The sequence below is a fragment of the Tachypleus tridentatus genome, chromosome 5 (genome assembly GCF_004210375.1).
Source record: "Tachypleus tridentatus isolate NWPU-2018 chromosome 5, ASM421037v1, whole genome shotgun sequence".
In the NCBI taxonomy this organism is placed as follows: Eukaryota; Metazoa; Arthropoda; class Merostomata; order Xiphosura; family Limulidae; genus Tachypleus; species Tachypleus tridentatus.
The window spans coordinates 28159140-28171943 of record NC_134829.1 but is presented as its reverse complement, the minus strand read 5'-3'; the positions used below and the strand labels follow the sequence as shown (position 1 = coordinate 28171943).

The 12804-nt window shown below is 34.3% G+C and overlaps 1 protein-coding gene across 1 annotated transcript in view; it reads right to left on the bottom strand.

Annotated features, from left to right (window-relative positions):
• Window positions 1-6419, bottom strand: part of LOC143250808 (E3 ubiquitin-protein ligase MARCHF6-like) — a 77459-nt gene extending 71040 nt beyond the window's left edge. The window contains exons 1-2 of the mRNA XM_076501830.1: window positions 6343-6419; window positions 6102-6193 (exon numbers count right to left, since the gene is read on the bottom strand). Coding sequence (XP_076357945.1) covers window positions 6102-6189 — 88 coding nt within the window. The 5' untranslated portion in view covers window positions 6190-6193; window positions 6343-6419. The remainder of the gene's footprint in view (window positions 1-6101; window positions 6194-6342) is intronic.
• Window positions 6420-12804: the final 6385 nt, after the last annotated feature.

The following is a 12804-nucleotide window of genomic DNA, read 5'->3' as shown; positions in this document are numbered from 1 at the left end:
GAAGCAGTGACATTTTCTTCCTACTACAACGCTAAAAGGGAAACTGGATTTATGCACACTGTGCTCATTAATAAAATATACTGCAACCACACACATAATCCTAACAACCTCCCATCATCATACCATGGAAGTGTTCCATATAACTCTTTTATAGGTCTCCCAATTCCAAAATATATTATTTGTTAACAAAACATATACTGTCAACTACATCTTTCTCCATAATATCTTCAAAAGTCCAAGACTGCATATGACAAGACTATTGCCATAAAAAAATAGTCAAAACTTAATGCTGACTGCACTAAATGTGATTTAGGCAAATATCCAGGTTTTTTTATATTTATAGACAAACCAAATTTTCTTAATAATGTTATTATTATGAGCTATGTTTATAACATTGAAATTTGTTTAATTTACATGTTAGCTAACGGGCACATGCCATTAAGACCAAGCTTGTGCTAGAACTATATCACAAAAAGAGTATATTATAAACTTGACGTTCAGAGATGTTTGTTATGTTAGTTTAAGTGAGTTAAAAGACAGTCAAAAATACACTTCACATAATGTTAAAGGTTTATATGTAGTGTGTGTGTGTGCGTTTTCTTACAGCAACCCACACTGGGCTATCTGCAGAGTCCACCAAGGGGATTGGTTTGGCTTGTTTTGAATTTCCCGCAAAGCTACACCAGGGCTATCTACGCTAGCCGTCCCTAATTTAGCAGTATAAGCCTAGAGGAAAGGCAGCTAGTCATCACCATCCACCGCCAACTCTTGGACTACTCTTTTACTAACGAATAGTAGGATTGACAAGTCACACTGTAACGCCCCCACGGCTGAAAGGGCAAGCACGTTTGGTGTGACGGGAATTCGAACCCACGACCCGCAGATTACGAGTCGAACACCTTAACCATATGTGTATTTATATATACACAGAGTTGAGGGATTATGGCGGCAGTGGGCGACGCCACCCAAGTCCTGTTCTGCTCACTTAGCACTCCGGCACTAAATACCGCTGAGACGTAAGCTCATCATAAGCATGAAAAATTTCTTTGTCGATGACGCAATACTTCACAGTCAGTTTGTTAGAAACACTTTCCCTGAAACGTCACGTGACATCTAACCTTCACGCTAAAATACTTTTAAAGAAATGTGTGTGTTTTCTTATAACAAAGCCACATCAGGCTATCTGCTGAGTTAGAGAAAAGTCCACAGGAAAAACAAACTGAACTAAATAAAGAGTCCACACTACACTAATCCACTTGACTTTGCGCAGCACATCAGTTTTTTGTTTTAATCAGTGATGTCGAGAAAACCCAGTTGGAGAGAAAAATTTATATGTAAAAACGGTTCATTTGGATTGAGAAAACTTTTTTTGTGTAGAGGAGCGAACGTTTCGACCTCTTTCGGTCATCGCCAGGTTCACAAAGAAAGGAAGAGGTAATTGACTGGAAGCTGCCCACATGTTTGAAAGAGATTGTATAACTGAGTCTCGGAATATAGAGGGCGTGCTTAGATGTTTGAATATATAATTTCATATTACTTATTTTATTATTATTATTTATTATATTAGTTTTAATATAGGTATAGAGGTGTTCCTTTGTATTGGTTTATTTTGGGCTTGAGTTGTTGTATAATTAAGGCTTCTTTAATTTTGCGTTTGTTTATGTTTGTTTCTTTATTTAGTATTTAAGTGTTTTCTAAGGTTATGTTGTGTTTATTTGACTTGCAGTGTTCGAAAACGTGTGAAGGTGACTTTTTATGTTCTTTGAATCTGCTTTCCATTTTTCTACTTGTTACTCCAATATAGAAGTCGTGGCAGTTATCACATTGTATTTTACAAATAATGTTGGTGTGGTGTTTGTCAGTGTAGTTTTTACATAGTATAGACCTCAGTTTTGTGCCTCGTTTTTAAAAATAAATGGTATTAACTGGAATGTCATATTGTTATTAGTTTTGGAAAAATGTTGGTTATTTTTCTGCTGATGTTGGGAATATATGTTATGCAGCAGTACGTGGTTTCGTGATTTTTTTATTTGTGAGATATATTTACTTTTGTTGGTTGATTTTGCTTTCTGTCTAGGTGTGTGCGTATAATGTTTTCTGCGGTTTGTGGAGGAAACTTATTGATGTTGATTAAGTATTGTTTTATTTTGTCTAATTCATCGTTAATTCTATCTGGTGAACATAGTTTAATGGCTGTGTTTATTTGGTTTCTTAGTATGTTGAGTTTTTGTTTTGTTTCATGTGCTGAGTCCCAAGGAATGTATAGTCCAGCATGGGTGATTTTTCGGTGGATTTCTGTTTTAAATTGTGTATCGGGTCTTGTAATTTTGAGGTTAAGAAATGATATTTGATTGCTTTCTTCTTGTTCACATGTGAGGTTGATGTTGGGATGTATAGCGTTAATATGATTGGAAAAATTAAGTGTGTGTTTTGGTACAGATATGTAGATGACACGGTTTTGCGATTCACATCTACAGAACTCTATTCCTCAATAATTATCACATCAACAAACAAATTTTTCTCGCTTTCCTCGCAAACACTGATTATACGCAGGCTTGGTCAATCTCACAGAACTGGTAAGAAGCTTCCAGTTTCAGTAATGACGTCATAAATTGTCAGTTTGTCAAACTCTATATAAGCGGTTCTGATTCTGATTTAAAGTTATGCACTTTCTAGGTAACGTATAAATTAAAACGTTTAAAATATGGTTTAAACTCTACTATTATACACCAGTCTTCTTCTTGATAAACGCTAAAAACTGAACAAATAATTTAATATTAAAGATATAACAGGACTAATACTAATGTCTCATGAAAGACATAATTAATTATAATCATGCTTCACCAGCTTAGAAAAAGCTTTCAGTCGTTATATTTTGCCTGTGTTCGATCGACGTGAAATATAGGTCGACGAATTACTTCAATTAGCCAGACAAGGCCCACTGCATGAGGATTTTCAAAAGTTATGAGAAACTAACCAAATAACACAATGACTCTTTGATTCTTATTGGCAAGAGTGTTGTTTCAAACTTTTATCTTCATTCAACACTAGACTGGTCTTTCTATGCACGATTATTTCGCGATTCTTTGATAAAAATTATAATTCTCCTTTCCGCTTTAACTTGTTCCTCTCAGTGGCACAGCAATATGTATATCTGCTGTTTTATAATGCTAGAAACTGGATTTCGATACACGTGGTTGGTAGAGCACAGATAGCATGTTGTGTTGCTTTGTGCTTCTTGACTTCAAAACAAACAAATATTTTCACTCCTCCCCAACCCACCAAAAATGCTTAGATTACCTGCAAATTGTGGATCAATTAGTAATTAACAACGAATACTTTTGGAAAAGATTCGACACGCTGATATAATCCTTAATCATAACAGCTTATGTAATTTATCATAATTGCACAAAAGAAGCGTTGGTTTTTCACTTATTCGAGGCAGTGTGACTTATGAGAAGAGCCAAAAGATTGACTGAATATTTTTTACATGTGTTTGGTGAGAAAAAAGAAAACAAGTCGACAAATTGGCACGGGCATGTTTGGGAGAGCCACAACTGGCAGCGGAAATAAAATGATGCAAACCTAATAAAAACAAATTTCGTAATTACACGATTCGTTAAAGGTAGAGTTTTGGTCAAAGGGACAAAGCTGACTGATTTCATTCAACAGTCTTTTTGCCAAACACAAAAGCATTTGCAATCAAAAGCGTTTATCACAGTATTAACAGCATTGAACAAATCCATTAAGAATGTGCACAACACAATATCACACACACCAAAGTCGAACAAAACACAGAAATACACTAACATGACCAAAGTATACACAGATAAAACCCAAGATGTTCAAAGTTTAATACCTACTGATTTTAATCTCTGGTGTCAGAGATTTGTAGTAGAGCAACTAAAACTACCTATTGTTGTCGTTACACAATATTTCAGTTGTCAACGATTTGGACGTGTGGCTAAAACTTAGAAATCTCTATCACGATGTATGAGTTGTAATGGACAACTTAAAATTTACAATTTAAAATGTCCGAGAGCAGCGCTTCTCAACAGAGTAAATATTTCACCCAAGGGTTAATGAGATTACAATTAGGATGAATGAGTATTATCAATTATACAACAAATTTAAGAAAAAAAGTCATTAGTTATTATTACATGTTATACTTTGATAAATACATTTATTTTATGTTGTATTCAATCTAGTTGCAGCTTGATGTATATTTCAGTCATATTAAAGAATTTCAAATTTTAATCTAGTACTTTTTGTCTCCTTTTTCGAACTAGGATGAATGAGCTGTTGTGGAAACATGGAGTAAAAAGATATTGGAAAACGTTTGAGAAGTTAAGTTTGAGAACAATTAAAACCTTACTGTTCCAACATTAAACCACAGCGAAGGATGTTAAATACATAAGGAAATAAAAACACAAATACATAACATACAAAATGACGAGTACAACACAAAAACAGATACACAACAGACAGATACGCCCAGTACTGAAAATTCTCTTACTAACCTGTACCAAAAATACAGTCAATACTTACATACACAGAGGCAGCAGCAGTAAAGACACAACCAAAATAAACCACTCAAATAAACATTATTATTAACACAACCACAAGAGAAAGAAACTAATAAAATGCAACCAAACGCAAAATTAGATGTCAGTTACCGACACATTTCTTCAACATTTGTCAACTTGCGTACAAATACTGAAAACAACCGTATATTAGAGGCTGCTAAAAACGCTACTTGATAAATCCTCTGAAGTTCCGAACCACCAGAGATAATGAATGTAGTCAAGTAATCGCACAATTTTAAAAAATGGGTGATATAATATTAGAAACTTAATAGTGCACGATTAATGCAATCTGGGTGTGCAAGTTATTGGATAATTCGTGACAGCAAGCTAAAGCTTTACTTTTTTTACCTGGAACTGTAAAAACAGAGTTAAATTCTTGCTTATAGTAATAAGACTGTTATTCTCAACATAAAATAAACGTTTGTGTTAAATACATGTCATTGTATTTATCGAACTGTGATAGCACTGGTGAGCAATCAAAAAAGCAATGCAATCATGGTTTGATTTTCACCATGCAACTGTCAGTTGTCACTGTTAGCCAATAGGCTATACTAAAATAGTAAAAAGGTTAAGTCTAATACAATAATGTCTATCTAAATATTGTAAAAACTATCGTACATTGAAAAATAATAATCTTATAGTGACTGTCCTTCATTTTATTTTAACATTTTATCGAATTCGAACCAAATTTTTACTAAGTTAAAACTTGGTTTATACCGAAGTTTTGACCTTTTTACTTGACGTAATAAATTCGTTTTTCTCTTTTTTGTTTGTTTGTTTGGGAATTTCGCACAAAGCTACTCGAGGGCTATCTGTGCTAGCCGTCCCTACTTTAGCAGTGGGATTGATCGTCACATTATACACCCCCACGGCTGAGAGGGAGAGCATGTTTAGCGCGACGCGGGCGCCGTTTTTCTCTACTCTCATACATTAAATTCGTTTTAATTTCATTTACTAACAATGTACCGATTTGTTTCTAACCTGTTGAAACAACATCATGATAAAAATATCTTGAGCACACATTTGTTTGCTGTTAACTATAATTGTACATAAAAGATATCTGTGCTCTGTTCAATACTGGAATCGAAACAGGATCTTTAGAGTTATATGTTTAGGAACTACTAATGACACTTTCAAACAATTAAATGTTAAGTAACCTATGTATTGATTCAGTGTAGTGTATTGCACTTAGACGAGATAATTATTAATTTTGTTAAGCTTGGTGGAAATGTGCTTGAAATTGTCGATAGATGCCAGCACCTACATTAAAACATTTCTGCATTATATTATTCAACAGTCTTGCGACAAATTGTTTGTATGTGTGTATTTGTTTTCTTATTGTAAAGCCACATCGGGCTGTCTGCTGAGTCCACCGAAGGGTCTCACAACAAACACGTTAACAGTTTAAAAATTAAGTTCAAACGACTTTAATATGCAGTAACCTACAGTCAACCACAAGCATATTATCACTTTATGTGTCAGTAAACTTCTAACAAAATGGAATGAATTTCTTACCTGTTTCATTAACGCAGTTTTCTCGACTTGATGAATTAGTTTTCATATTTACGTTTTCTTCGAAAGATTCAAAGCTTTCCATCTTCATAATTCTAATATGAAATTTTATCATATGTAAATCATTAAAAATGTCATTTTGAATAACACTAAACTCATTCAGACAAATGTTTCCTTCAAATAAATAATCATCTCCGATGTTCAAAACTACACAAATATTACAGCTGACCAACAAGCATCTTACCCAGAGTTATTGTAATATAACAGTAACTTCAAAAGACCATAAAGGTAGGTGTATTTATTCAGCCAATTATCAACAGCTTGCTACACTTACTACTCATTTTCCGTCATCACGATTGGTCTTTAAAGCTCTGCTATTTCGAAGTTCGGATCTAGGTCAAATACAAGCTTTTACAAAACGTGAGTAGCTGCACTATACTTTGTCGTATCGAAATGTTGTTAGCAAGACAGATAACGTACGAAAACTAATTGTTTGTTTGTGTTTTTCTATTTAATAAGCACAATTGCTTCTTTAATGTTTCTTGTGTTAGACTAAACAGTGTGTTGTATTGTCACTTCAAAGATGGTCATTAATGCTATTTTTACTGTTACAAAAGTAAATATAAAACTGTAGATTTTTTAATTAAAGTCAACACGCTATAAAGTTGTATATAGTGCAGTCTCATTGCCTCTCTATATTTCTTTGCCATCCAAGTGCGCGATTTAAGTGAAATTAAATAATACAATCAGTAATAGGCGTGGCCTATTTGTCTAGTTGTTTGCGCGAGGCCACGGATACAAGTATTTAAGACTTAAAATGCGATCCTGATAATTAAAATAAAGTACAAAACCACGTTTCGACCTTCTTAGGTCATATTCAGGTTAAGAAAGAGAAAGTTTGAAAGTGACCGTTGCCAGGTGCATATCTTAGAGACGAGAGTGTAAACGTGTATCTCAGGACGACCGGTATTGGTATTAACACTTTTATTGATAAGGAAAGAACAACGTTTCGACCTTCCAGGATCATCTTCAGGTTAAGAAAGAGAGAGTTTGAAAGTGACCGTTGCCAAACACATGTCTTAGGGATAAGAGTATAAACGGGTACGGGATTGTAGGTGACGTTGCAGGTGGATGTTAGGTTATTAATTAGTATAGGTATAAAGGTGTTCCTTTACATTGGTTTAATTTTGGTTTCAATTGCTGAATAAGTAGGGTTTATTTGATTTTGCGTTTCTTCATATTTGTTTCTCTACTTAATATCTGGGTGTTTTCTATGGTTATGTTGTGTTTATTTGATTTGGAGTGTTCAAAAATGTGTGAAGGTGTATTTTTTGTGTTCTTTGAATCTAGTTTCCATTTTTCTGCTTGTTTCTCCAGTATAGAAATCGTGGCAGTTGTTGCATTGTATTTTATAAATTAAGTAGGGAAACAAATATAAACAAACCCAAAATCAAAGAAGCCTCCTTATAAAGCAACTAAAACCAATATTAAAGCAATATAAAGGAAAACCTTTATACCTGTACTAATTAGTAACCTAACAACCTAACTGCAACGCCACCTACAATCCCGTACCCATTTACACTCCCGTCCCTAAGGCATGAGCCCGGTAACGGTCAGTTGCAAACTCTCTCTTTCTTAACCGGAAGATGACCGAAGAAGGTCGAAACGTTGTTCTGTACTTTATTTTAATTAAAGTGCTAATACCCATACCAGTCGCCTTAAGAATACTCTTATTTACTTTAAGTGGATTCCTCGTCAGCATGCTATCCTAATAAACACGCTCTACGCTTCCAGTCCTGGACGCGTTATCAAAATATCATTGAATCTTGTCGCTTGATTTAAAAAGCTGAACGGAGCCTTTGGAGCAGTGAATGATACTGGTCACGTAGGTTTATGCTCTGGTAATTAATTCAAAAATAGGTACAGCTGTTTAGCCCATATGGCAGAGACCTCACTAGATGCTGGCATATGAGATCCGTGAACCAATTCTATTTGACAGTATGTAAAATTCCCAGTTGATGTCTTGAAAAATACGAATACAAAACCATTATCTATATCATAATGAAACGCCCAACATTTCCGTTCATATGGGTCCGAGCCCCGAATCTTTCAAAACCCTGCCGACGCCTCTGCCTTGTGAGAACGTAGTTGTCATTCAAGTCAAGTGCAGTTCCATCTGTACATTACGACACTTACTTGTATTTCTTCTGGATCTGTTGAATCGCTATATCAATAAATCATAGTACCAGACAAAGCACTGAATACACTGAAAGAAGTGTTGAGGGAACCTTCACATTTCATAGATCGCAGGAGAAAAATATCATCAAATTTAAACACACGATTAATACAATTTTAAATTTCTTATTTTCAAGCAGAACAACGAAACTAGTTTAGAGTAACAGATCCCAAAAGAAAAGATGCCACATTTTAAATTCAGCTCAACCCCAATAGTAAAACCAAAATAAAAAAAAACATAACTGATCGTATTAAATAGACGTAGCAGATAATTGTAAACGATCGCTTTTCGTACTTTCATCCGTAACTGAGCATCTTATAACTGCTATAAACAACTTTCATACAACTTCAAGTTTACACACAAAATGTAAACAATCTAAATGTCACCATAACAAAAATACAAACCAAAATCTAATTGCTTAGTGCTTTTTAACGGTTAACGTCGTTGTTCAAAGGGTAAAAAAAAGCTTACTTGAAACCTTTCTTAGTTTACTAATAGAAATAAATGCCTTTATAACACCAAAATATTCCTTGTAATTAATTAGACCGTCATCCGAAGGTTGCGGGTATGAATCCCTATCACATTAAACATGCTCGCCCTTTCAGCCGTGGGGACGTTATAATGTGACGATCAATCCCATTATTCGTTGATAAAAGTGTAGCCCAAGAGTTGGCGGTGAGTGATGATGACTAGCTGCCTTCCATTTAGTCTTACACTGCTAAATTAGGGATGGCTAACGCAGATAGTCTTCGTGTAGCTTTGCGCGAAATTCAAACTAAACCAAACCAATTAATCAGATACTCAATGTTTCGCTTTACAGTTTCTTCGAGAGCGTTCACTGAAACACAAACCAAGTTTCAAATAGTTTAGTTAATAATATTTTATAATGTCGTTTCTTTCTGGTATTAATATGCACTATAGGAATTGAATAATTCCTAGTTTACTGTTTTACATTTTTAATTGTTGGATGACGTATACTCACAACAATGGTGACAGTTTAAATCTCAATATAAATAAATAAGCAAAATATTTATTGTGCATACAATATCAATGTCAAGTGCACTCTTATTTCTATTTGCTTTACGTATGATCTTTAACTCTGAATACCTTTAACTTCGTATTACATCTTATATGTCTGTACAAACACGTGATATATCATTTATTATGTTTACACATTTTATATTGTGTTTAAGTTTGTCGGAAAATTTAAATTTTGACATTTCTCGTTTACTTTAGACGTTTTTATATATAATGGGTTTTAGAACTTTAATGAGCTGCAACTACTTGTTGAGTGGATTGGAGACGACCTTTCGGCTTCTATACTTAGGTCTTCCTCAGGCAGTTACAGTTCATTAAAGTTTTAAAACTTGCACGTCTACTTTACCTAAGTTCCATTTAAACAATATTATACCTATTGTGTTTAACAAATTTGGAAAAGATTCTCCTTTAACAACACATCCATTAGTTACAATTGACCTGACAAAATAAAATATGATACATGGATCACTACCCGAATTACACGGAAATAATACTTCTGTGGTTACTTGGTTAACTCAAGCAGGAAGAACAAATAGCCTGCAGGCTTGTAACACAAATCTCTTCGTCAAATAGCACGTCTCAACGCAGTCACTGTGTGGTGCCTGAAACGGTAAGGTTAGCCCCTTTTGGATGATGTTAGTTTAAAAGATGGACAGAACTGGTAATAGGTTAGATCCACAACTGTCCACATCCATAGTTAATCACCAATAAGGTGAAAAGATATATGAGTTAAACTCTCGCGTCCCCAAATAGAAAGGATATCAGGCTTGGTTGAAGTCACAATGTTTCCATTTTTCACTTACCCAAAATATGATAGAAAGAGAACATTTCTGTTAACAGCAAGAGTTTGTAAAGAAGTAAAACATATTCTACAGAGGAAGTGTCTACATACTTCTGCTGACGACAGAAGCTAAAATTTAAAAGATAAAGAGTGAAGGGTATAAAACATATAAATAAGAATGTTTATTTCAAAATATCAAGAACTTATTCTGGACCACAAATTAAAGCCACAACACTCCCCACTACCACACATTATTTATTTTGTATAAGAACTTCCACTATATAGTAAAGTTATTATTTGACTATAAAGTCATAATGAAACATGAAACCAAATACAGTTAAACCTGTCTATGGCAAAATCGCACGGGACAGAATGAAATTTCCATCTCAAGCAGGTTTTCCTGCTTAGACATAGTGAGCATGCATTTCCTTAATTATATATAATTTTTGAGCGGGACATTATACTTGCTTGACTCAATGGAAGCAAGACGTTTGTGAATGAAGTTATTATACTGTTTCTGCTGTATTTATTACAATAAGAACAAAAATAGATATTCAAACTATACATAAGTACACAAAATCTTAAATCTATTTGAACAAAGTGTTCAATTTTAACTGTTTCATTTTTTTAATGGGTTTTCTCATGCGGTTAAAAGTGAACGCCAATTCTACGGCCTTTCCATGAAGTTCATTTTCCTCCTTCATTTTTGCATACAGTTTCATAGCGTTAATATAACTTAACACTTACGATGAAGTAGGGATTTATATTTCCTCACTATCTTTTCCATTTTGTTCATCTTCTGAATCTCTAACACTGTTACCATCTTGCGATTCTATGATAGATTTTAAATCAATTTCATCTGTTTCTGTTAAAACATTCTTGTCAACGTTCACAAAACTTTCCGCGCTCACAGAATCATCTGCATCAATCTTCTCAATCATAGTTTGGATTTCACTAGAATCGTCATAACAAACAACTTCACAATCTTCGCCATTATCAAGAATAAATTCACAGTTTCGAAAGCACTTTATTTCGCATTTGATTGAATGACTTAAAAATGCAACTGCATCTAATATGTCAGTTTTCATGGTCATTTCAGATGCTCTCTTACAGTCGTCCATGTTTGTAATAATATGCTGAAGCATCAATTTTCTGTATTTCAAATTTATACAATGTGTAATTCCATTATCTAGTGGCTGTAAAACTGATGTTGTACATGGAGGTAGAAAGACAAAAACGAACATTTGAAAGTTGAAGTTTGGGTGACACGTTGGATTATCTAGGAAAAGTAGAATATTCCTATTTTCTTGTTCCACTCTGTTGTTTAATTTAGCTGCAAAAATAACGATGGCAGAAAAAAGAACAGAATATATTTAACCAATACTTACTGTAACAAAATGTCCGAGAATTTATTAATATTTAAACAAATTATTAATTAAACAAGAAATTATTAATTAAATAAGAAATTAATATTTAATCAAAAGAAATTTTTCCGCTTTACTCAGGTTCTTATCCTACTTGTTGATAGACAAGGTAGGTGAAAGATAGTTTCCCTTCCGCGTTACGCAGGTTCCGCCATATAGAGGGCCTTTGACAAGAGAAATATCAAGATAATGCTGCAAAATTTTGATATTTCCGGCTTGTAAAGTTTCTGGCTTAAACAGGTTTTTCTGTATATGATAGATTGAAATACTAGTACCTGGTATATGGTGTATGATATGAAGTAAACTTCCATCAGGTTATCAAGTCTTTTGCAAGATTAGGCTTTTTTCTACGTTTTGGGGGATGTGGCTTGAATTTTTAGCACTTGGTTTTAATAGAAACATATAAAATAGCCCTCTCGTTCATACTGTAGGTCCCTAATCAACCTGAACTGTGAATGATCATAACAACCAGTGGCCCGGCATGGCCAAGCGTGTTAAGGCGTGCGACTCGTAATCTGAGGGTCGCAGGTTCGCATCCGCCAAACATGCTCGCCCTCCCAGCTGTGGGGGCGTTATAATGTGACGGTCAATCCCACTATTCGTTGGTAAAAGAGTAGCCCAAGAGTTGGCGGTGGGTGGTGATGACTAGCTGCCTTCCCTCTAGTCTTACACTGCTAAATTAGGGACGGCTAGTACAGATAGCCCTCGAGTAGCTTTGTGCGAAATTCCAAAACAAACAAACAAACATAACAACCATTAGTGTACGCGTAGATATCGCATATACACAGTGTAATGTGTACGTCTTCCGGTTGGTTCTCAAGCTAAGGCAAGAAAACAACAAAGAACGTATTTCTGAAAGACCTAATGTATATATATAAAGTGAATCTGAATGGCAGTGTGTCATACATTTCTTGGAATGCTGATTTTATTTTTAAATGGAAATTAATTTAAACTTTAATTTTGTTAACTACATTATAATAGTTTACACGAAATATTCAGTTTCTTGTCAAAATAATGTACCTTTTGTACTGTTGTCTTTTACAAAACAGAATTATCTAATCACATCTTGTACGCATATATGTTTAAGATTAATCACACGCCATTTTGTGCGCGTATATGCTCAAATCTTTTATATCTATGACATTAAGATTGAGGATAATCGGACCCAGCCGGTGTTATGGCAACGCCCTCAGGTGGTCCTAGTTGGTTATTCACAAACATCTTTAT